Consider the following 22,092-nt stretch of genomic DNA (forward strand, 5'->3'; position numbering starts at 1 on the left):
TTCTGCCAGCTCCCACCAATTTACTGCAAGAGGAACACTGGTGAAGTGGTCCGGGCGTATTGGGAGGGGGGGGAGAGTCAAAGACCCCTTACTATTTCTGCAGCTGCAGGGTCCCAGCAGAGATCTTGTCTCCAGCATCTTAGACCCACCCAATGAGCACAAAAGGGGAGTCTTCTAGCCCCTAAGAAGTCGGCTCCTCCCCCTTTGTGCTGATGGGAGCCAATCAGAGCGAAAGGAGGTGAGCCAGCCAATGAGGATCGGCTCCTAGGGTCCTTCTGGAGGAGAGGCATGGGAAGAACACCAAGGAGGTGTTTAAAGGTAAAGGAACCTCTGACCATTAGGTCCAGTCGTGACCGACTCTGGGGTTGCGGCGCTCATCTCGCGTTATTGGCCGAGGGAGCCGGCGTACATCTTCCAGCTCACGTGACCAGCATGACAAAGCCGCTTCTGGCGAACCAGGTGTTTAGGAACCCTGAAAAACAAACCCAGGGGCTTCTGTCTCAAGAGAATGGCATGCAAATTCTGCTGCGTACAATGGAATTTCACAGAAAGCACTGCCTGGGTCACTCTTAAAGGTGACATTGGAGCCTTCCAAATCATTTGCCCATCTACATGTGCAGGAAATAGTCGATCTAGCTGAAAGGCAACGCATGGAGATCTGCATTGACTGTTGCAATGTTGTTGTTATTATCGAATAATTGTAAAATGGTTGTATGATCAAAGAAGGGGGAGGGGCTGTGTCTCCATGAAGGGACCTGCCGCTAAAGTGATGATAAGGAAGCAGGTCTCTAGCCCACAAGCAGTGGTGAAATCTGTGGTCCTCCATATATTGCTAGACTCCCAACACCCTCCAGTCCAACATCCTGGGATGATGAGAGTTGGAGTCCAATAACATCAGTTGAGCATACCACAGGATCGCCCTGCCTTATTTACACACTTGCCCCACAGGCCTGAGATATCTATTGCCTCCATCAGGGACATGGCAGTGTAATCCTTGCAAACTTAAAAGGTAAAGGTAAAGGGACCCCTGACCATTAGGTCCAGTCGTGACTGACTCTGGGGTTGCACGCTCATCTCGCGTTATTGGCCGAGGGAGCCGGCGTATAGCTTCCAGGTCATGTGGCCAGCATGACAAAGCCGCTTCTGGCGAACCAGAGCAGCACATGGAAACGCCGTTTACCTTCCTGCTGTAGCGGTTCCTATTTATCTACTTGCATTTTTGACGTGCTTTCGAACTGCTAGGTTGGCAGGAAACTAGGTTGGCAGGAAACTAGGTTGGTTGCAAACTTACTCGCATGCAAATTGCACTTTGTCACCGTGTGACTCTATGCGGGCAGCAACCATATTGCGTGAGGGTTCTGTTCCCGGCTCCCGAGCATCCCTGCCCCGTTCCGCCTCTGATCTGCCTTCATGTGTCAATTGGACGTGCTTAAAATAGGACTGCACCCTTAATTTCCAGAAACCACGGCAGTGGTGCTGAATCCCGAAAAATGCAGCAGGTCTATCAACTCACACTTGTGAGATTTTTTATAAGGCATCCCCTCCCCCTGGAAGGGCAAACTGGGATACGCTGGGACACGTACCACCAAACTGGGACAGCTTAGGGAGGGAAAGGCTACTAGCCAATATGGCTGTGCTCTGCCGGCATGATTGGAGGCAATGATGTTTCTGAAGGCCAGTTGCTGGAGATCACAATGCTCTTGTAGGCGAGTCCTGCTTCCAGGTTCCTCGCTGGAGCATCTGGTTGGCCCCTGTGAGAGCAGGATGCTGGACTAGACGAGCCATTGGCTTGATCCAGCAGGCTCTTCCCTGTGTTCTTAAGCCTTTGATAAATAGGAACCCCTTGGAGGGATGCCTCGGCACATCACTGACATCAGGCCCTTGCTGTTCTGAGCCTGCTTGGCCACCCCCAGCACTTGACCCGCTGAAAGGTCTCCATTTAGATTAGATCGGGGCTTGAAAGGCGACCTCCAGATTCCATGTGTTTTGGCAACCTCAGGATCTCGCATTACCTGGCCCTTTTGCCGGCTCTCCTGGAAAAGCTTGCCGCTGCCTGGAATCCAAAGACTTAACGTGTCTTATATGTGCACGCCAGACGGATGGAGAGAGTAGCAATGCTAGGTCCTGCGAACCCCCCACAAGGCGAGTGAGTATTTCCTTTCTCCATCCTGCCAGTCAGGGATTTATGACTCTGGCACGGAAAATTACAGACCTCTCAAGAGCAAGACTTGGCACCAGGTTTCTGGGGCTGGAGGGAATTCCCCTTCCTGTTTGCTCTCTGGAATGCTTAATCGCCTCTCCGGGGCCCTTTTCCAGCCTTTTCAAGTTCTCGCTCTCTCCTCCCCTATATTATGGACACACAGGCACACACACACACACACACACACACACACACACCAACACCCTCTTCCTGGCTCAGAATGTGGAGAGGCAGTTCACTTCAGTGCCAGCGGGGTGTCCATCTGGCAACTCACAGTGTTTTGGTTTCTTGGACCGAGTAAGCTGTCAATCACAAACTGGGGAAAGTCTGGGCTGGGAATATTCCTGGGGTCACAAAGGGCTTCGCACACCGGTTTCAACTGCACGTTTTTGCTTTGGTGTTGTAGCCATTAGGGGCTCGGTGGGAGGGTGCTGGCCTCCTCACCATAGGTGCCAACTCTTAGGGGCCAAGGTCCCTTTGGCCCCCTCCCCCCAGAAAATTGAGGGGGCCGGGCATTGCCATTCAAATGGTGTGAATGTGCCCCGTCATGTGATCAGTTATATAGGGCAGGGCTTACCTGCCCCCTTCCCAATATTTTATTCAGGTTGGCACCACCCCTGACCCCCATTGAGATTCTAGCTCTTGCCTTGAATTTTCTTTCATTAGGGTGGGGGAACCAAAAGAGTAGGGGGAAGATGAAATGATTGACTTGTAAGGGACTTTTGAGGTCATCCAAACAGCCAATAACATAAGAGCCTAGTGGCTGGGTCAGGTCAACACCCCGTGTAGCCCAGCATCCTGCTTGTTCGCGCAAGTGTTTTGCACCTTCCACACAAAGGTGTCCTTGTCAGAAGGCAAGGACGGTACAGTGGTACCTCGTGTTATGTACTTAATCCATTCCAGAGGTCCATTCGTAACAGGAAACCGCTTGTAACATGAAGGTGTGCTTTCGCTAATGGCACCTCTTGCTACTGCCGTGCTGCTGGAGCGCGACTTACACTCGCATCCCGGGGCAAAGGTCGCAATTGTAGAGTTGTCCCAAAGAAACCAGAGTCCTTTCTGTTGGGGATAACGAAAACAATTTTTTTTCTTCCAGTAGCACCTTAGAGACCAATTAAGTTTGTCATTGGTTTGAGCTTTTGTGTGCATGCACACTTCTTCAGAATAATTGGAATGCAAAATAATTCAGAATTGTTGTTGTCGTTTAGTCGTGTCCGACTCTTCGTGACCCCATGGACCAGAGTACGCCAGGCACTCCTGTCTTGCACTGCCTCCCGCAGTTTGGTCAGACTCATGTTTGTAGCTTCAAGAACACTGTCCAACCATCTCGTCCTCTGTCGTCCCCTTCTCCTTGTGCCCTCCATCTTTCCCAACATCAGGGTCTTTTCCAGGGAGTCTTCTCTTCTCATGAGGTAGCCAGAGTATTGGAGCCTCAGCTTCACGATCTGTCCTTCCAGTGAGCACTCAGGGCTGATTTCTTTCAGAATGGATAGGTTTGATCTTCTTGCAGTCCATGGGACTCTCAAGAGTCTCCTTCAGCACCATAATTCAAAAGCATCAATTCTTCGACGATTTATGGTCCAGCTCTCACTTCCATACATCACTACTGGGAAAACCATAGCTTTAACTATACTGACCTTTGTTGGCAAGGTAATGTCTCTGCTTTTTAAGATGCTGTCTAGCTTTTCTCCCAAGAAGCAGGCGTCTTTTAATTTTGTGACTGCTGTCACCATCTGCAGTGATCATGGAACCCAAGAAAGTAAAATATCTCACTGCCTCCATTTCTTCCCCTTCTATTTGCCAGGAAGTGATGGGACCAGTGGCCACGATCTTAGTTTTTTTGATGTTGAGCTTCAGACCATATTTGGCGCTCTCCTCTTTCACCCAAATTAAAAGGTTCTTTAATTCAGAATAAGTGGGGATAATTCAGACTGAAATTCCCAGGTTTCAAAAGAGGTTATTTAAGTATGCCACTATTGCAGCCTGTGTTTTGTTGGCCCCAAAATGGAAAAAGAGTGGTCCCAACTACAGAAGATTGGCAAGTTAAGTTGACAGAATATGCGCAGCTTGCAGACTTAACATATAGAATAAAAGAAGAAGAAGAACATACATTTAGAGAAGATTGGAAAACGTTCATTGAATATTTGGGAAATAACTGTGTACAGCTGAAAATGCTGGCAGCATTAAGATATCGGTGTAAATAAGTTATGATGGATGTAATAATGGAATACTGAATGGTATAGTTTCTGTAAAATATGCAGGGATTTCTGATATGTAAAATGAACCATGAAAAAAGAAGAATGGAAGTCATTGATATCTTAAGGATGTAAAAATGAGTACTTTAAATTATAAAACACACACACACACACACACACACACACAGAAACAGTATATATGAAAGAGAGAATTGAAGGGCTACAAGGAACCCCCAAGTGTCATCTAGTCCAACCCCCTGCAATGCATCCATAATAGATGGTGATCAAGCTGGGATAGAAGGACTCAAAAAATCCCTGGGGTACCTCAGACCTATGTTGTTCAGGACTTTGTCAATTAATACAAGGACCTTGAACCTGGCTTGGTTGTACCGTAAGTGGGCTCTAATGGCGGTGCAGCATGTTGTCAGTCAGATGCCCTCACCAGCAGTCTGGCCACCACATTCTGCTGCAGCTGGGGCTTCCGGAAGCTTCCAGAGAAGGCACATAACACGAGGGCAAAGGCATATTCCGCCTCCGCTGCTGTTCCTCAGCAACTGGTGATCCATCCTGTGTCTCTTGTCTCTTTTCAGGAATTGGTGTTCTTACACTGTCACCCGGACGGTTTCCTGTCATATCCAGAATGGCACCTACCTCCAGAGAGTGTTCCAGAGCTGCTGGTGGCCCACAACTTGCACGGGGGGCAGGTGAGGAAGCCGAAAGCATTTGACCAGCCTCCCATATCCTTTCCAGCTTGTTCGCCTCCCCATACACCCCAAAACATGGAAACCGAGCTCTGCCTGCCTCCATTTCCAAACAAGTGGGTCATGTTTGATGGGTCGGTGGGGCTTGACACCTGCCAGTCACCCTGTGTCATATCTGCAGCCGGTGGGCGGGGCTTGGCCAAAATTACCCCGCAGGCCAAACGAGGAGGTGTGGTGGGTCTGTTTAGACATACTGGCTGGTGGTTTCCTGGCTTTAAGACCTCTGTTGCCAATGCCATTTATGTATTTATCCTTACATTGATTCTTTTTATTTCATAAAATGTGCATACAGTGGTACTTTGGTTCTCAAATTTAATTCGTTCCAGAAGTCTGTTCCAAAACCAGAGCGCTCCAAAACCAAGGCACGCTTTCCCATAGAGAGTACAGTGGTACCTCGGTTTATGAACACAATTGGTTCCGTAAGTCTGTTCATAAACTGAAGCGTTCATAAACTGAAGCAAACTTTCCCATTGGAAGTAATGGAAAGTGGATTAATCTGTTCCAGACGGTCCGCGGAGTACTCAACCTGAAGCGTACTTAACCCAAAGCATGGGTGTAAATGGTTCCGGAAGTCTGTTCATAAACTGAAGCGTTCATAAACTGAAGCAAACTTTCCCATTGAAAGTAATGAAAAGTGAATTAATCCGTTCCAGATGGGTCCGCGGCATTCGTAAACCAAAAATTCATAAACTGAGGTGTTCATAAACCGAGGTTCCCCTGTAATGCAAAACGGATTAATCCGTTCCAGACTTTTAAAAACAACCCCTAAAACAGCAATTTAACATCAATTTTAATATCTAACGAGACCATTGATCCTTAAAATGAAAGCAATAATCAATACACTGTACTATAAAATGAATAAGAAAATATTGTAGATGATAAAAATTAAAATTATTATTATTTCCTTACCTGCACTGATGATAGTCATTGTTTGGATGGGGGGCTTTTTTCCATTTCCGCAGTCACAAAATCAACCAGTCAGTAGCTGAACTGGGTTCCACACAGTCAGAAAAAAACAAATTAACCAAAAAAGCCTCAAAAACAAAAGTGCGAAATAAATAGCAAAAACAAAAGCTCCAAACTTAATCCAGTCTGGAAGTCCGTTTGACTTCCAAAATGTTTGAAAACCAAGGCACGGCTTCTGATTGGTGCAGGAGCCCCAGAAACAATAGCAGACAGCCGCATTGGACGTTCGGCTTCTGAAAAACGTTCGCATACCGGAACACTTACTTTGATGTTTTTGGTGTTTGGGGACCAAGGTACCATGTACAGCTTGATTGTAAAAGCAAACCTTGAAGCTGTTTACAAAAAGAATAAAACTGTATACCTCCTTTCCCCCTCAAGGTGGCCTACAGAATTTTACCTCCCTGCATTTTCTCCTCATATCAACCCTGCCGGCTAGGTTGGGCTGACGGACAGTGACTGGCTCAAGGCTTACCTATGGGGTGTATCATGGCTGCAAGGGGATTTGAACCCTGGTCTCCTTGGTGCTTGGCCCTCCAGCCACCCACTCTGCTCTTCCCTCTACAGCCCCACACTTTCTTTCTGGAGTCGCCCCTTCCCCCACAGAAGCCCCAGGCTCTCTGCGCTTGTCGCTCCTGTTGCCTGAAGAAGCCATTTTGGTTTTTGTCTCTCCTCAGCTATAGAACGATTGTCAGGCCAACGTACAAGCAGGCCTACAAGACGGTCACGGCTCTGCAGTGGAAATGCTGTCCAGGACACACGGGTGCCAATTGCGAGGCAGGTACGAGGCAGCCGGTTTGGGCTGGGTGGGCGCAGAGATCAGACTCGGTTCATAGAATCATAGAATTGTAGGGCTGAAAGGGACCTCAAGGGCCATCCAGTCCAACTTTCCACAATGGAAGAATCAATGTTGGCATTGATATGACCATAATGTGATTCGAGAGCCAGTGTGGTGTAATGGTTAAGAGCGGTAGACTCGTAATCTGGTGAACTGGGTTCGCTTCCCTGCTCCTCCACATGCAGCTGCAGGGTGACCTTGGGCTAGTCACACTTCTCTGAAGTATCTCAGCCTCACTCACCTCACAGAGTGTTTGCTGTGGGGGAGGAAGGGAAAGGAGAATGTTAGCCACTTCGAGACTTCTTAGGGTAGTGATAAGGCGGGATATCAAATCCAAACTCCTCCTTCTCTTCTTCTTCTTGCTACTTTGTACAGATATGTAAGCAAATAAACAGGTCCCCCAAGGGTCTTACGGTCTGAAACAGTGGGGAAGGGGAAAGTGAAGGATGGGCGGCAAAGTTATGTGCCGCTGTCTGGTGTGCAGCCGCCCTGAGAGGCAACGTATTTATCTTAATTTTTTTTTTTGCAACATTTATATGCCATGTGATCGTAAAGGGGAGAAACCTCAAAGCAGTTGGCAAGAAGTCGTCCCAAGGAGCTTGCGAGAAAGGTCCCCTTGCCCTCTGCCTTGCCTGGATTTAACCTGCGCCTTTTCAGCCTGGAAAGTGCGCAAGTTAAATGCGCATAAGATGCGACCGTGCTGTACGGCAACATACAGAAACCCACAACGTTTCAATACTATGAATATTGTAAGATTGCATTAATAATGTCAAACTTCCTGGCAATAGCCCAAATGCCAAGGTTGCTAGTCGGCTTCGCCTCGGTTCTAGAGACAGACACCCCTCCCCTGATGTTTCTCATGGTCCTCCTGCAGCAACTTGCGCAAACCTTCCAGAAGGCTGAGTAGCAGTGTCCCGGGAACTGTGGTTTGCTGAGCGTGCCGAGAGCTGCTACCACAGAGTAGGTGGGACTTGGGTGTTGTTGCGGCTACTCTCGAGTAAAGACCCTCCAGTCTGTGTTGTCTTTAAGAGTTTTATTGTGCATACTATTTACAGTGCAGAGATAGCAGAAAACATGACCGTCTAGTCCAGTTCAGAACCTGGCAATGGCTTCCGTCTGCTTTTCAGCCAGCATAAAAGCCTGGGCACCTCAAAACGCCGCCCCTTTGCCCTACGTGTGGGCGGGCGCCTCAATTCGGGCGTCAGAAGGAGAGGTCTCCCCTCTTGCAGGCTGGGGCGGCGCCTGGGCTCTGGCGTCTCGCTGCGCCCCTCATCCGCTGACCCTCGACCAGAGCGGTGCCACGGCTCTGGCGCGTCTCTGAGCCCCTCCTGCACGCTCTGTTCCCCATAGCGTTGCCAGGGCTCAGACGCCTCACTGAGCCCTCTCTCCAGTCCGCTCCATTCCATTCCTCATTCCCTTCTCCTGACTTGCTGCTCGTGCTGTCGCTGGGCGAAGTGCTGGTCAGGAGTCCCCCTGACATCCGTGTTGAATGGTTTAAGGTTCAAGGTTCATTACTGTTTCACAAGAATGTGTCTCTCTTTAAAAGCCAGAGGTAAATGTCATGACCTAGTTTTGCAGTTGTGAGGCAGTACAGCAGGTGATGTTAAGTTTGTGTGAATTACGGTGTGTCAGCAATTGGATATAGTATATAAGGAGGTTTGCGTACCTCTCTCAGTACCCTGGGTGGTGGGTCACTGCACGGGTCCCGCTTCTCTAATGTCCTTGTAGTTAATGTAACTTCTGTTATCTTTCTTTAATTAAAACAACTCCTAATTATACTTTGCAGTCTCCTCAGAATGCTTTTTGTGGCGCAGTTACTCAGTTTAAATACGCCAACAGGGTGGCGCTAAACCACTGAGCCTCTTGGGCTTGCCAATCAGAAGGTTGGCGGTTCGAATCCCCGTGACGGGGTGAGCTCCTGTTGCTGTGTCCCAGCTCCTGCCAACCTAGCAGTTCGAAATCACGCCAGTGCAAGTAGATAAATAGGTACCGCTGCGGCAGGAAGGTAAATGGCATTTCCGTGTGCTCTGGTTTCCATCATGGTGTTCCGTTGCACCAGAAACGGTTTAGTCTTGCTGGCCACATGACTCGGAAAGCTGTCTGTGGACAAATGCCGGCTCCCTCGGCCTGAAAGTGAGATGAGCACCGCAACCCCATAGTTGCCTTTGACTGGACTTCACCGTCCAGGGGTCCTTTACCTTTTACCACAGAGCAGTACGATCTAGAATTCTCTAAGAGTGTTTGCTTATCGAATGCATTTATAAATCACCTAATTATTATTATTATTTTAATTTAATGTTCCTGTGACGTGACAGGAGCTGGGCGAGGAGAGGCTACTTGAGGTGGTTCCTAGCTGACGACTCATGTTGATCTTGTGTCTGGGCCCCAAATCCCAAATGGCAGGAGGAAGTTCAATGTCCACTTGGTTTGGGTTGAAGGAAGCAATGACTCAGGATGACCCGGAACGAAGCTGACCGATTCATCCTGTCTCTTTCCCTCCCCTTGTCTTTGAAGCAAGGAAGGATGTGAGCAAGCGCCCTAGTCTCCCAGATGCTAAGATGCTCGGGGGGGGGGGGGCTGCACATGGGCAAAGAAGAAATGGAAAATCCCCAAGCAAAAAGCCGGGAGAGTTTGGTGGGAAAGCTGAGGAGCGAAACTTTAGTACTCTATTTATAAAAACACAGAGAGATAGTAGAGTTGGAAGGGACCCCCAAGGCTCATTTAGTCCAACCCCCTGCAATGCAGAAATCTTTTGCCCAACATGGGACTCGAACCCACAATGCTGAGACTGAGAGTCTCATGCTCTACTGGTTGAGTTGAACTTGCTTTTCTCCTCCTTCCTGCCCAGCCCTTTCTCTTTGTTTTGTCCTGTCTCTCACCTCATGCTCTACCAACTGAGCTACCCCAGCTATCTAGATGGGATATATAAGACGACAAGATAGAGGTGTCCAAAATAAGGCACGGCATGGAGAAAGTAGATAGAGAAAAGCTTTTCTTTCTCAGTCATAATGCCTGAACTCGTGGACATCAAACGAAGCTGAATGTTGGGAGATTCAGGGCAGTTAAAAAAGAAAGCACTTCACACAGTGCACGGTTAAAATGTGGAACTCTCTGCCACAAGAGGCAGTGGCTCTATTTAAAACTGGCTCTATTTAAAACTGGCTCCAGGACACCTGGAGGCAGCAGGGCTTGCATTGGGCATACAGGACAACCTGCCCTGTATTTTGTTGCCTCTCCCAAGCATAAAAGGCCAGAGGCAGCTTCCTCTCTGTGCCCCATGATGGAGCCGGCCCTGTGAATGCCACTGATCGTGGTGACAAGACGGAGGGATGGTTTGTAGCCGGGAGGTAAGCTCCACTTATGGTAAACTACTCCACACACTTCCTCAGCCTTAGTGAAGGGTTGCGCAGCCCCCCCCCAAACCCAGCTTTGCTTGACTGCGCATGGAAAGGGGGGCATTGTTGGTAACTCCAAACAGCAGGCTCCGATCATAACAGGTGGCAGGCAGCCAAGATGTCAGAAGTGATCCGTAATAAAAGAAAAGGGACACCTGGTGCGAAATCCCATTATTGTGAAATCCTACCCCGTGGATGGATACTCCCTGTATTGAATTTGGCAGAGCATAGTAGGAAATGAGAGAGGTTTGTGGTGGAGGGGAGACCGACTGAGGCTGCTGGGGGGAGAGGGAGAGAAATAAGCCACCTTTGGAAGGAGGCACATTGGCAAGAGAAGAAAACCCTTAAGAGAGAATGCTCTGTTTTGCCAGGGAGATTCAGGATTATAAATTTGTTTTTGAATTGGCTCTTGGTTTCAACATAATTTTTATTCGGATCCCATTTTATTTTAGTCATTTTCTATGGCACGGCCATAGAAAACTTCGTCTTCCGAGTCTGCCCAAAAATTGCAAAACGTTATTGTCTTGCGATTTTTTTCGTGCCGCGAGGCGTTCGTCTAGCAAGGTACCACTGTACAATTTTTATGGCAAAGGGTGTTTAAGGAGATAACAGAAATGACTGGGTTAAAGCTGACCAAAAGTCCAGAGGCACCATGATTTCCACGATGTGGAAAGCTATGAAGGACTTGCTCACAAATTTATTGACAGCTGCACAAGTTATTATACGGTAGCTAGGAAGTGGAAGGGGCAAGCAGAATATAAAATGGAAGAATGGTGTAAAGAGGAGTGGGATATAGCTATTAACGATAAATTAACATGTGCCATTAAGGTAAGACGGGGAATGTGCAGGAGAAATGATTTCGAGGAGATATGGAAGGTGTTTGTAGAATTTGTACTGTTAAAAAAACGGAAGGGGGTCAAACCATCACAAGAGGTGTTGAAATTTTGGGAGGTCGGATAGTTGCAATGGAATGGTCTTGGTGGTGGGGTGCACATTTTTATCCTTTTTATTTATGATTATTACTTTGTCGTAATTTAAAATTTAAAAACTAACAAAAGGGGGGGAAAGGACTCCATTTCTGCACCTAAGACACGGAACTTTTAATTGTTCTCTGAGACGCGGAGGAAAAAAGGAAAAGAGGGATCTAAACCAGGACGGCTTCTGTAATTCTGGGACTGCACCCTGGAAAACAGGGACACTTGGAGGGTATGGTCTAAACAAGACTGAGCTAAATGGAGCAATGGTTCTGGATCGGTATAAAGCACTCTGTTCCTGTACTCCAGTGGCGGAGGTAATTGAGAGCGTTTTAGTCAGAGGTGCAGGGCCCCCTCCTCTTCCTCTTTCGACAGGCCCTGCCTGCTTGATCAGCGATCTGTTTTCCTAGGCGTGGCGCTTGCCTTTCTGTGACGGCATCCTTTCATCTCCTGAACCACCTGACCTACGAAGGTGACAGCCTCCAAGGGAAATCATTCGCCCTTCCTGTTTGTCGAGTGTCCCTTGCTGGCTCAGCAGCACAGCCGCCCTCCTCGAGATCCCGTTGGCCCACCTCATTTCCTTTGCTTGCTGTGGTCATCTCAGACCATTTCATGGCGAAAGCCGCACACGTTTTAATAAAGCATTCTGGGGAAGAGGCAGCTCAATTCAACTTACGCAGGAAGCAACAGCTGGCAGAGGTGGATATCACCGGGAGGTGATAGGATAGCCATCTTCAAATATCTGAAGGGCTGTCCCATCGAAGATGAAGAAAGCTTGTTTTCTGATGCTCTGGAGGCTAGAGCCTGAACCAATGGGTTCAAATGACAAGAAAGGAGATCCTGGCTAAACATTTGAATCATAGAATCATAGAGTTGGAAGAGACCACAAGGGCCATCCAGTCCAACCCCCTGCCAAGCAGGAAACACCATCAAAGCATTCTTGACATATGCCTGTCAAGCCTCTGCTTAAAGATCTCCAAAGAAGGAGACTCCACCACACTCCTTGGCAGCAAATTCCACTGCCAAACAGCTCTTACTGTCAGGAAGTTCTTCCTAATGTTTAGGTGGAATCTTCTTTCTTGAAGTTTGAATCCATTGCTCCGTGTCCGCTTCTCTGGAGCAGCAGAAAACAATCTCTCTCCCTCCTCCATATGACATCCTTTCATATATTTGAACATGGCTATCATATCACCCCTTAACCTTCTCTTCTCCAGGCTAAACATACACAGCTCCCTAAGTCATTCCTCATAAGGCATCGTTTCCAGGCCTTTGACCATTTTGGTTGCCCTCCTCTGGACACATTCCAGCTAGTCAGTATCCTTCTTGAACTGTGGTGCCCAGAACTGGACACAGTACTCCAGGTGAGGTCTGACCAGAGCAGAATACAGTGGTACTATTGCTTCCCTTGATCTAGATGCTATACTCCTATTGATGCAGCCGAGAATTGCATTGGCTTTTTTAGCTGCTGCATCACACTGCTGACTCATTTGGAAGAACTTTCTGATCGTGAGAGCTGTGTGACAGTGGAATGGACAACCTCGGAAGCTGATGGGCTCTTCTTTGTTGGAGGTTTCTATATGGAGGCCAGAAGGCCATCTGTCAGGGATTTCTTTAGCTGTGATTGCACGGGCTGGACCAGATGACTATTGGGGTTCCCTTCCAAGTCTCGAATTCTTTGATTCTGTTATTTCAGGGATTTCCCATAAAGGTACAAGTGTGGAAGCTCTTTCAGCCTGAGGGGCTGTGTTCCTTTCCGGTCAACCTCCCATGGGCCAGGGTGGGCAGCGCCAGGGACAAAAGTGAGCAGAGCTGCTTATGTGAAGCTTATTCCACCTCTTTACCTTCTTGCCAGGCAAGCAAGAGACTTTGGAGTTTAAGGACACATTCCACCCAGGCCAAAGCACTGAGGCAGTGCTAGTGAGAGGTGTGGTCTGGGGGGATAAGTGTGACAAGAGAAGGGGATGGTATGGGTAAGGCCCTGAGGGCCTGAAAGAGAGACTTGGGAGCCACGTTTGACCCCCCCCCCCCCGCAATAAAGCATGCCACATTTCTTCCCATTCCTTATTATTACAATTTGGAACCCCCTCTCCATATTCAGGTTAGACATCACCATGCTCCCAACAAATGGCTTAAACGCCACGACACGTAACTCTTACCTGCTCCTGGCAAGTCTTCTCCCAGGTTATTTTGTCCCTGCATTTGATTCCTTGGCACCTAGCCTCTGTGATCATGAGGTCTGGAAACTTGAGTGTGAAATGAGAACAGGGCTGATCGTGAGAGGGAGTCATGCAAGGAAAGGGGTGACCTTTTGTATATTCCTTGCATTTTCAGTTAGCTTGGGAGCTACTTGAAGGAGTCTAGTAGAAAAACAGGATGCAGGTTTTATCAACCAAACAAATGTGTAAACAAATAATTAGAAGGGAGAGCTACCATGCCTTTGTGTGTTCCAGTTAATTGTAGCTTATCTATCCAGGAACTAAACTTCCTTTTCAGTTTAGGGGGAAAAGAGAGTAAGGGAGGCAAGGGCGTACCCACCATTCGGCAAGTTAGGGCAGCTGCCCTACTCTAGAAGCAGGGCTGGTGGGCAGAGGCGGAGCACAGCCCGGCGGAGCGCGAGTTCGCCATTCCCGCCGCACCGCGCCGCACCCTCCCTCCAGCTCCCCAGCGCGCCCTCAGGCAAGGCCAAGCGCGGCGGGGAACCAGGGAGCGCGGCGCGGCGGGCGGGAACGCTGAACTCGCGCTCCGCTGGGCTGGGCTCCGCCTCCGCCCACCAGCCCTGCTTCTAGGGAGGGGCACAGCCCGGCGGAGCGCGAGTTCGCTGTTCCCGCCCACTTTGTGGCCCCTCCCCTTCCGTGCCTTGGCCCCTCCCCTTGCCTCCCCTAGTTTTGATCCTGGGTACGCCCATGAAGGGAGGAACAAAATAGTGATATTTAAAATAGTGCATGGCTTGGAGTAAGTGGACAGAAAAAGCCCCCCACTTAAAATACTAGGAAAGCAGCATTCAATGGAGCTGAATGTTGGAAAATTGAAGACAGGCAAAAGGAAGAATTTCTTCATGCAGCATATAATTAAGATGATGGGACTCACTCCCACCAGGGGTAGTGATGGCGGCCAACTTGGGAGGCTTCAAAAGAGGATTAGACAAATTTATGGCGGAAGATAAGGCTATGAGGGCTATTTAACTGCAATGGCTATACTCTGCCCCCTCGGTCAGGGGCAGTAATGCTTCTAAATACCAGTTGCTGCAAATCACAAGTGGGGAAACCGGCTGTAGTGCTTAGGTCCTGCTTAGGGGAACCCCATTGGAACACCTAGTGGATCCTAAACTTCCCCCCATAAACTCATCCCCAGTGCCCCTTACCTTACAAAAAGCATTATTCAGAATAGCAGTTTGCACGACCCACTGAGGAAGATAATTGCAGAATAAAATTCAAAACAGGAACAATTAGTTGAACATTTCCCCCCCCCAAATCCAATTGAAACTCGGTTTTCGAACGTCTCGGCTGCCGAACGTTTTGGAAACCGAACGCTGAAAACCCGGAAGTGAACGTTTCCGTTTTCGAACGTACCTCGGAAGTTGAACGGCTTCCACGGCACGTTTTTCCATTTTCACTTTGCCGACAGCCCTTTGATTTTTGGTTTTCGAACATTTCGGTAGTCAAACGGACTTCCAGAACGGATTACGTTCGAAAACCGAGGTTCCACTGTATTTAGTTTAATTGGTGAACTTGATCTAGTGATACCAGTTTAAACAAACTGGACTGATGGTCATTTTCGCCCCCTGTCACCCCTTACTTCTTAGTGCCCCCCCAGTAATCCGCACCCCTAGAAGCCTAGAGATTTCTCACTGCTTCCTTTTTCTATCTTGCCAGCTGCATCGCTTCATGCCTGTGATCTGCACAAACAGCCGCCCTCCTTTCTCTTCCATTCCCCTCCTTTCAAAGCAAATATTTACATTGCCAAATGCCTTCCAGTTCAGATTAAGGGGAAAGGGGAGATGTGGTCCTCAGGGTGGTCTCACAATGAGCCATCGAGAGATCAACGTGTTCCCTTATTGGTTGGGACGGCTGATGACGCCCTGACCTGGTGTGACTTGAAATCAGGATGGGGTGAGTGGGTGGGGACAAGGCAGGAGTGATGGTGAAATCCTTCTGACCACCCAGTTGCGACAGCCTTATGGAGACAACCTTGTCTCAGGGTATATAGCACAGCGTGCCCCCAAATAAGTACTGGGAGGCTGAAGAATGCTTCTCCTATCAGCAGATAATCAAACTAGCGGTTCAACTACTATGGGATTCACTCCCACCCACAAGAGGCAGTAATGACCAACAAACTTGAAAGGCTTTAACAAAAGATTAGACCAGGCATCCCCAAACTTCGGCCCTCCAGATGTTTTGGACTACAATTCCCATCATCCCCGACCACTGCTCCTGTTAGCTAGGGATCATGGGAGTTGTAGGCCAAAACATCTGGAGGGCCACAGTTTGGGGATGCCTGGATTAGACAAATTTGTGAAGGATAATTATTATCGTTTATCCCCACCCTGCCTTTCCCCCTAACAGGGACTCAAGGCAGCATACAGATAAAATAATAACAGCTAAAAATGTGTGTGTGGGGGGGTTGTCATTAAAAACCAATTAAACATTAATAGAATTAAAACTAACCAACCAGCCAACACACACACAGTGGTACCTCGATTTACGAACTTAATCTGTTTTGGAAGTCCGTTCTTAAACCAAAGCCATTCTTAAACCGAGGCGCGCTTTCGCTAATGAGGTCTCCCGACGCCGGTGCCCTTCCACCGTTCGGCTTCCATTTGTAGACCAAGGTAAAGTTCATTCTTATACCGAATAGTTCGTAAACAGGGCTGTTCTTAAACTGAGGTACCTCTCTCTCTCTCTCTCTCTCTCTCTCTCTCTCTCTCTCTCTCTCTCTCTCTCTCTCTCTCTCCTGTGTGTGTGTATGTATGTATGTATGTGTGTGTGTGTGTATGTATGTATGTATATATATATATATATATATATATATATATATATATATATATATATAATGAGTATTCTAGTTGGATGGTTAGTTTTAATTCTGTTAATGTTTAATTGGGTTTTTTTAATGATTTCCCACCCAGTATTAGCTGTTAGATCTCTGTAAAAAACATACAGATAATTACAGGTGCCCCCCCCCGTTTATGCAGGGGGTTATGTGAAATTGCATATAATTGAAACCCATTGGAAAATCCTGCAAAACCCCTGTCACGCTCTTTTGGTGGCATTTCAGTGACATCTTTATGCAGATATTGAAGGTGCGTAAACAGGGGGTTGCCTGTACAATAAAAAAGAAACACTATCGAATAAGGCTGTCAACAGCTACTAACTCTTATTGATGTGTTCTGTACTTTCCACTGTTGGAGGCAGTATGCTTAGGTCCTGATTTCTCCTTTAAAGGTAAAGGTAAAGGGACCCCTGACCATTAGGTCCAGTCGTGACCGACTCTGGGGTTGCACGCTCATCTCGTGTTATTGGCCGAGGGAGCCGGCGTACAGCTTCCAGGTCATGTGGCCAGCATGACAAAGCCGCTTCTGGCAAACCAGAGCAGCACATGGAAACGCCGTTTACCTTCCCGCTGTAGCGGTTCCTATTTATCTACTTGCACTTTGATGTGCTTTCGAACTGCTAGGTTGGCAGGAGCTGGGACCAAGCAACGGGAGCTCACCCCGTCACAGGGATTCGAACCGCCGACCTTCTGATCAGCAAGCCCTAGGCTCAGTGGTTTAGCCCACAGCGCCACCCGTGTCCTGGGGCTTTCTCCTTTATGCTATGCCTTTGGCTCTTAATTATTCCGTAAGTTGCTTAGAGGTGGCCCCCACACTTTTGTATTAAGGACCAACAAGTTGTTGTTGGGTTTTTTTATTAAAAAAATAGTAGCTATGGACAGAATGAAAAGAGCTCTGGTGACTTCAGTCCTAAGACCCATCTGATCTGATGCTTCATTTCCAGCTATGGCTGGGCCAGCTTGCAAGCAGAGCAGAGGCATGCAAGCAGGTGCTCTTCCTCTGAGCTATGGCCCTTCCCCTTAAAAAAGGTTAAGTTTCTAGTCCTCGGCATTGTAAATAAAGGGTTGCATTAAATAGGAACATAAGAAGCAGCCTTGTACCAAACCAGACTATCAGCCCATCTAGCTCAGTGCTGTCTACACTGACTGGCAGTAGCTCTCCAGGGACATTCCCAGCGATACCTGGAGGTATCTGCGATTCAACTGGAGACCTTCTGCCTGCAAAGCAGATTCTCTACCACAGAGCTACAGCCTTTCTCCTTTGGCCAATGTCGCTCAGTGCTATCTGTACTGACTGGCAGCAGTTCTGCCCCTAAGCAACGGCCCTTCTCCTGTGGCAGGTGGCTCTGTGGTCTAAACCACTGATCCTCTTGGGCTTGCCAATCAGAAGGTCAGCGGTTCGAATCCCCGTGATGGAGTGAGCTCCCGTTGCTCTGCACCACCTCCTACCAACCTAGCAGTTCAAAAGCACATCAGTGCAAGTAGATAAATAGGTACCACTGTGGCGGGAAGGTAAACGGCATTTCCATGCACTCTGGCTTCCGTCACGGTGTCCTGTTGCGGCAGAAGCGGTTTAGTCCTGCTGGCCACATGACGTGGAAAGCTGTCTGTGGACAAACACCGGCTCCCTTGGCCTGAAAGGGAGATGAGCGCTACAAAACCCTATAGTCGCCTTTGACTGGACTTAACCGTCCAGGAGTCCCTTTACCTTTTACCTTCCACTGTGTGATCAGGGTTTGGGGGAATTTCCAAATTCCCTGGCCGGGCTAACTCCACGGAAACCCCCCTAGGAATACTTTTCCTCCTGGGGATCTGAAACAGCAGAAAGGCTTTGTTACCTAGCAGAGTTGGGGATGCAAGCTTGGCTCAGAGAGACGAACCAGACAGCAATCCCGTTCCTTTCCCACCCCATCCCAGCATGGGAAGCCAGCCCTCCGGACCAGTGTAGGAGACAGACCCCCACCTGGAGGAAGCCAACTGCAGCTCCAAGTGATTCAGACAGCGGATTTCCTCAGTGACTTCACATGCCAACAGGAACCTCATTCAGAGGTTCTCATACAGCTGCTGGCCTAACCCCACCTCCCCCAGGAACAAGCCCCACTGAATCCAACAGGGCTTACATCTGAGCAACTGGGGTTAGGATTGCGCTACAAACTGTCTCTGATAGTGGCGTGCGACAGCCCTGTGGCTACATCCACACTGTGTTTATTTATTTATGTTTAGTTTTTGTTTATGATTTTCAATTTTATACATTTCAATAATTTTATTATCATTTTAACATTTTGAAACGCGACTTCCTCCCCCCCTCTTTCCTTACATTTTTTTTTAAAAAAAAAATCTGCATATTCCAAATCAACTTAACTTACTCAATGGTCAAAGGCCTGGAAACGATGCCTTATGAGGAACGGCTTAGGGAGCTGGGTATGTTTAGCCTGGAGAAGAGAAGGTTAAGGGGTGATATGCCATGTTCAAATATATAAAAGGATGTCATATAGAGGAGGGAGAAAGGTTGTTTTTTGCTGCTCCAGAGAAGCGGACATGGAGCAATGGATTCAAACTACAAGAAAGAAGATTCCACCTAAACATTAGGAAGAACTTCCTGACAGTAAGAGCTGTTCGGCAGTGGAATTTGCTACCAAGGAGTGTGGTGGAGTCTCCTTCTTTGGAGGTCTTTAAGCAGAGGCTTGACAGCCATCTGTCAGGAATGCTTTGATGGTGTTTCCTGCTTGGCAGGGGGTTGGACTGGATGGCCCTTGTGGTCTCTTCCAACTCTATGATTCTATGATTTATTCATCTGCTTTAAATATATACTCTTATAAAACTGCAGGTTATTAAAATAATCCTGCCAATGTTCTTACCTGTTTACAGTTTGTTTGGACTTTGTTTGTGGTTTTTTTTGGTAAATGTTCAATAAACCATTTCCATGCTTTTATAAAAAGTTTGCTCTCTTGATTTCTTATTTTTCCAGTAAGTTTCGCCATTTCAGCATATTCAAGTTTTTTGTATCCGTTCTTCTTTCGCTGGAACTTCTTCTTCTTCTTTCCATTTTTGGGCAAGTAACATTCTTGCTGCCGTAGTCGCATACATGAATAATTTTCTGTTCAGTTTGGGTAGTTCTGTCCCTATAATTCTGCCCACACGGTATTTAAAGCACCAGCATAACTCCTTAAACAGCCGTGGCTTCCCTTAAAGGATTCTGGGAACTGTAGCATGTTAAGGGCGCTGAGAGTTGATCGGAGACCCCTGCTCCCCTCACAGAACTACAGTTCCCAGAGTGGTTAAGCAGAGATCTGGGAACTATAGTTCTGGGAATGGAACTTGTGGCCTCCAGACCACTCTTAACAATAGCTCCCGGGTTTCTTTGGCAAAAGCCACAATTGTTTAAATGCTTGGTGGGAAGAACAGTGCCTAGCTTAGGGTCAAACAACTCAACAATGTGGCATGTGTATTTTTTAAGTGTGCTTAAGTTTGGGTGAGCTCCGATCTGGCCCTCGGTCTGAAATAGGTTCCCTGTCGCAACCCTAAACAATTCTCCCCTGTCTTTTTCTTCCTTTTCAGAGACTGCTGGCTACCAGGATCCTCAGGACGCTGCTCATGGGGCCGCCCCTTTGCGCAGACTGCCAGCCCAGCCTGCAGCTTATTCTGGTGAGGGTTGAGGACCCAAGACGAGTCCTGCAGGGTCAGGCCAATGGCTCAGCATCCTGTGCTCACAGCGGCCACCTCAGTGGGAAACCATCAAGCAGGACCAAAGCCCTAGAGCAGGGGTCAGCAACGTGAGGCCCATGGGCCGGATGCGGCCCACAAATACCATTTTACCGGCCCATGAACCGCCCCCAAGCCGAGCTGCCTGCTCGGCGAGTCCCCCGCGCGCTGTGTTAAACCAGCGCAGCGCGGGGACTCGCTGAGTGGTGCCGGAAATGGCATCTGTGAATGTGCAGATACCAGAAATCACGTCTGCACATGTCAAGACACCGAAAATCACAATTTCCGGCAATTTCCGGCGTTGCGGACATGTGCAGGCGCAATTTCCAGCATCACGCTGCTTCAGTCTGGCCCACAGACAATCTCTGTGGGAGTGATCTGGCCCACGGCCGGTAAACCTTGCCGACCCCTGCCCTAGATCCATGCGATGGTCACCTCTAGGCTTGATTATTGTAACTCGCTCTACGTGGGGCTGCCCTCGAAACTGACCCACAAACTCCATCGGGTGCGGAATGCTGCGGCGAGGCTCCTTACGGGGTCCCAGCCGCGGGATCACATTCATCCAGTGCTTTACCAACTGCACTGGCTCCCGGTGGAGTACAGGATCAGGTTTAAGGTGCTGGTTTTGACCTTTAAAGCCTTATGCGGCTCAGAACCCTCATACCTACGGGACTGCCTCTCCCGGTATGACCCACAGAGGACATTAAGGTCCACAAATAACATATTGGAGATCCTGAGTCACAAGGTGGTTAGGCTGGCCTCGACCAGGGCCAGGGCCTTCTCAGTACTGGCCCCGACCTGGTGGAACGCTCTGTCCCAGGAGACTAGGGCCCTGCGGGATTTGTCATCTTTTCGTGGGGCCTGCAAGACAGAGCTGTTCCGTTTCGCAGTCTGACCCCACGGTTACCTAAGGTTTTATTTCATAATGGTTTTATCTTATTCGTAGATTTTTAATTTTAAAATTGAATTTTAACATTGTATTAATCTGCGTTTTAACTGAATTGTTTCTTTTATACTTGTGTTGATATTTGTTGTTAGCCGCCCTGAGCCTGGTCTTGACTGGGAAGGGCGGGGTATAAATTATTATTATTATTATTATTATTATTATTATTATTATTATTATTATTATTATTACTAGAGCAACCCTCTCCCCTCCTGTGGCTTCCAGCAACCAGTATTCAGAAGCATCGCTGCCTCCGACTGTGGAGGCAGAGCATACCAGTAGCTGTTCTGCCTAGTAGCCACCGAGAGCTTTTTCCTCCAGGAGACCTTCCCCAAGGGTTTTTAAGCAGAGCGCCCTTGCCCTTGGGCTGGTGTATGTTGTCCTACCCAAACTGCACCATTGCTTTCCTCCCCTTCGATCTTGGCATTTTGGGCAGACCACAGAAATGGCGAGGGAGGTTAGGCTGAGAGCACAGTGAGCTTCATGGCCAAGCGGGTGATTTGAACCCCGGTCTCCCAGCTCCTAGTCCAACACTCTAACCCAGGGGTCCCCAGACTTACCGGCGTTTGGGCCGGTTCCCACCGCGCCGATCGCGCGGTGGGCCGGAGGACGGGGGAGCGTGCGCCTGTGTGGGCCGGCGGGCGGGGGAGTGCGCGCCCGTGCGCATGCGCACGGGCGCTTACTGGCACGGCGGCGCACTTCCAGGGTGGAAAAAGCGCCGAAAATCCGTTGTGCGCATGCGTATGGGCCTCCCCCGACCCAGAAGTGCACCAGAAATGACCTCTTCCGGGTCGGGAGAGGCCCATACGCATGCGCACAAAGGATTTTCGGCGCTTTTTTCCCGACCCGGAAGAGCGCTGCCACGCTGCGCGCCGTAAGAGCGGGCGGCGGCGGGCGGCGGGGGTCGTCGCGGGCCGGATTGGCAGGCCAATTGGGCCGCATCCGGCCCCCGGGCCGTAGTTTGGAGACCCCTGCTCTAACCACTATACCAGCACTGGGTCTGTGTTGGGTATAGAGCGTTTGAGATTTCTTTCATGGCTTTCAGCTCTTACTTGCTTGTTCCAAGGTCTCT

At 48.7% G+C, this 22,092-nt stretch overlaps 1 protein-coding gene across 4 annotated transcripts in view; it reads left to right on the top strand.

The window, feature by feature from the left end:
• Positions 1–22,092, top strand: part of EMID1 (EMI domain containing 1) — a 67,003-nt gene that overhangs the window by 8,086 nt on the left and 36,825 nt on the right. For all 4 annotated transcript variants that reach the window (XM_060269420.1, XM_060269419.1, XM_035099171.2 and 1 more), the window contains exons 2-4: positions 4,986–5,099; positions 6,797–6,900; positions 19,934–20,020. In XM_060269420.1, coding sequence (XP_060125403.1) covers positions 4,986–5,099; positions 6,797–6,900; positions 19,934–20,020 — 305 coding nt within the window. The remainder of the gene's footprint in view (positions 1–4,985; positions 5,100–6,796; positions 6,901–19,933; positions 20,021–22,092) is intronic.

Source organism: Zootoca vivipara, chromosome 17 (assembly GCF_963506605.1).
Source record: "Zootoca vivipara chromosome 17, rZooViv1.1, whole genome shotgun sequence".
In the NCBI taxonomy this organism is placed as follows: domain Eukaryota; kingdom Metazoa; phylum Chordata; class Lepidosauria; order Squamata; family Lacertidae; genus Zootoca; species Zootoca vivipara.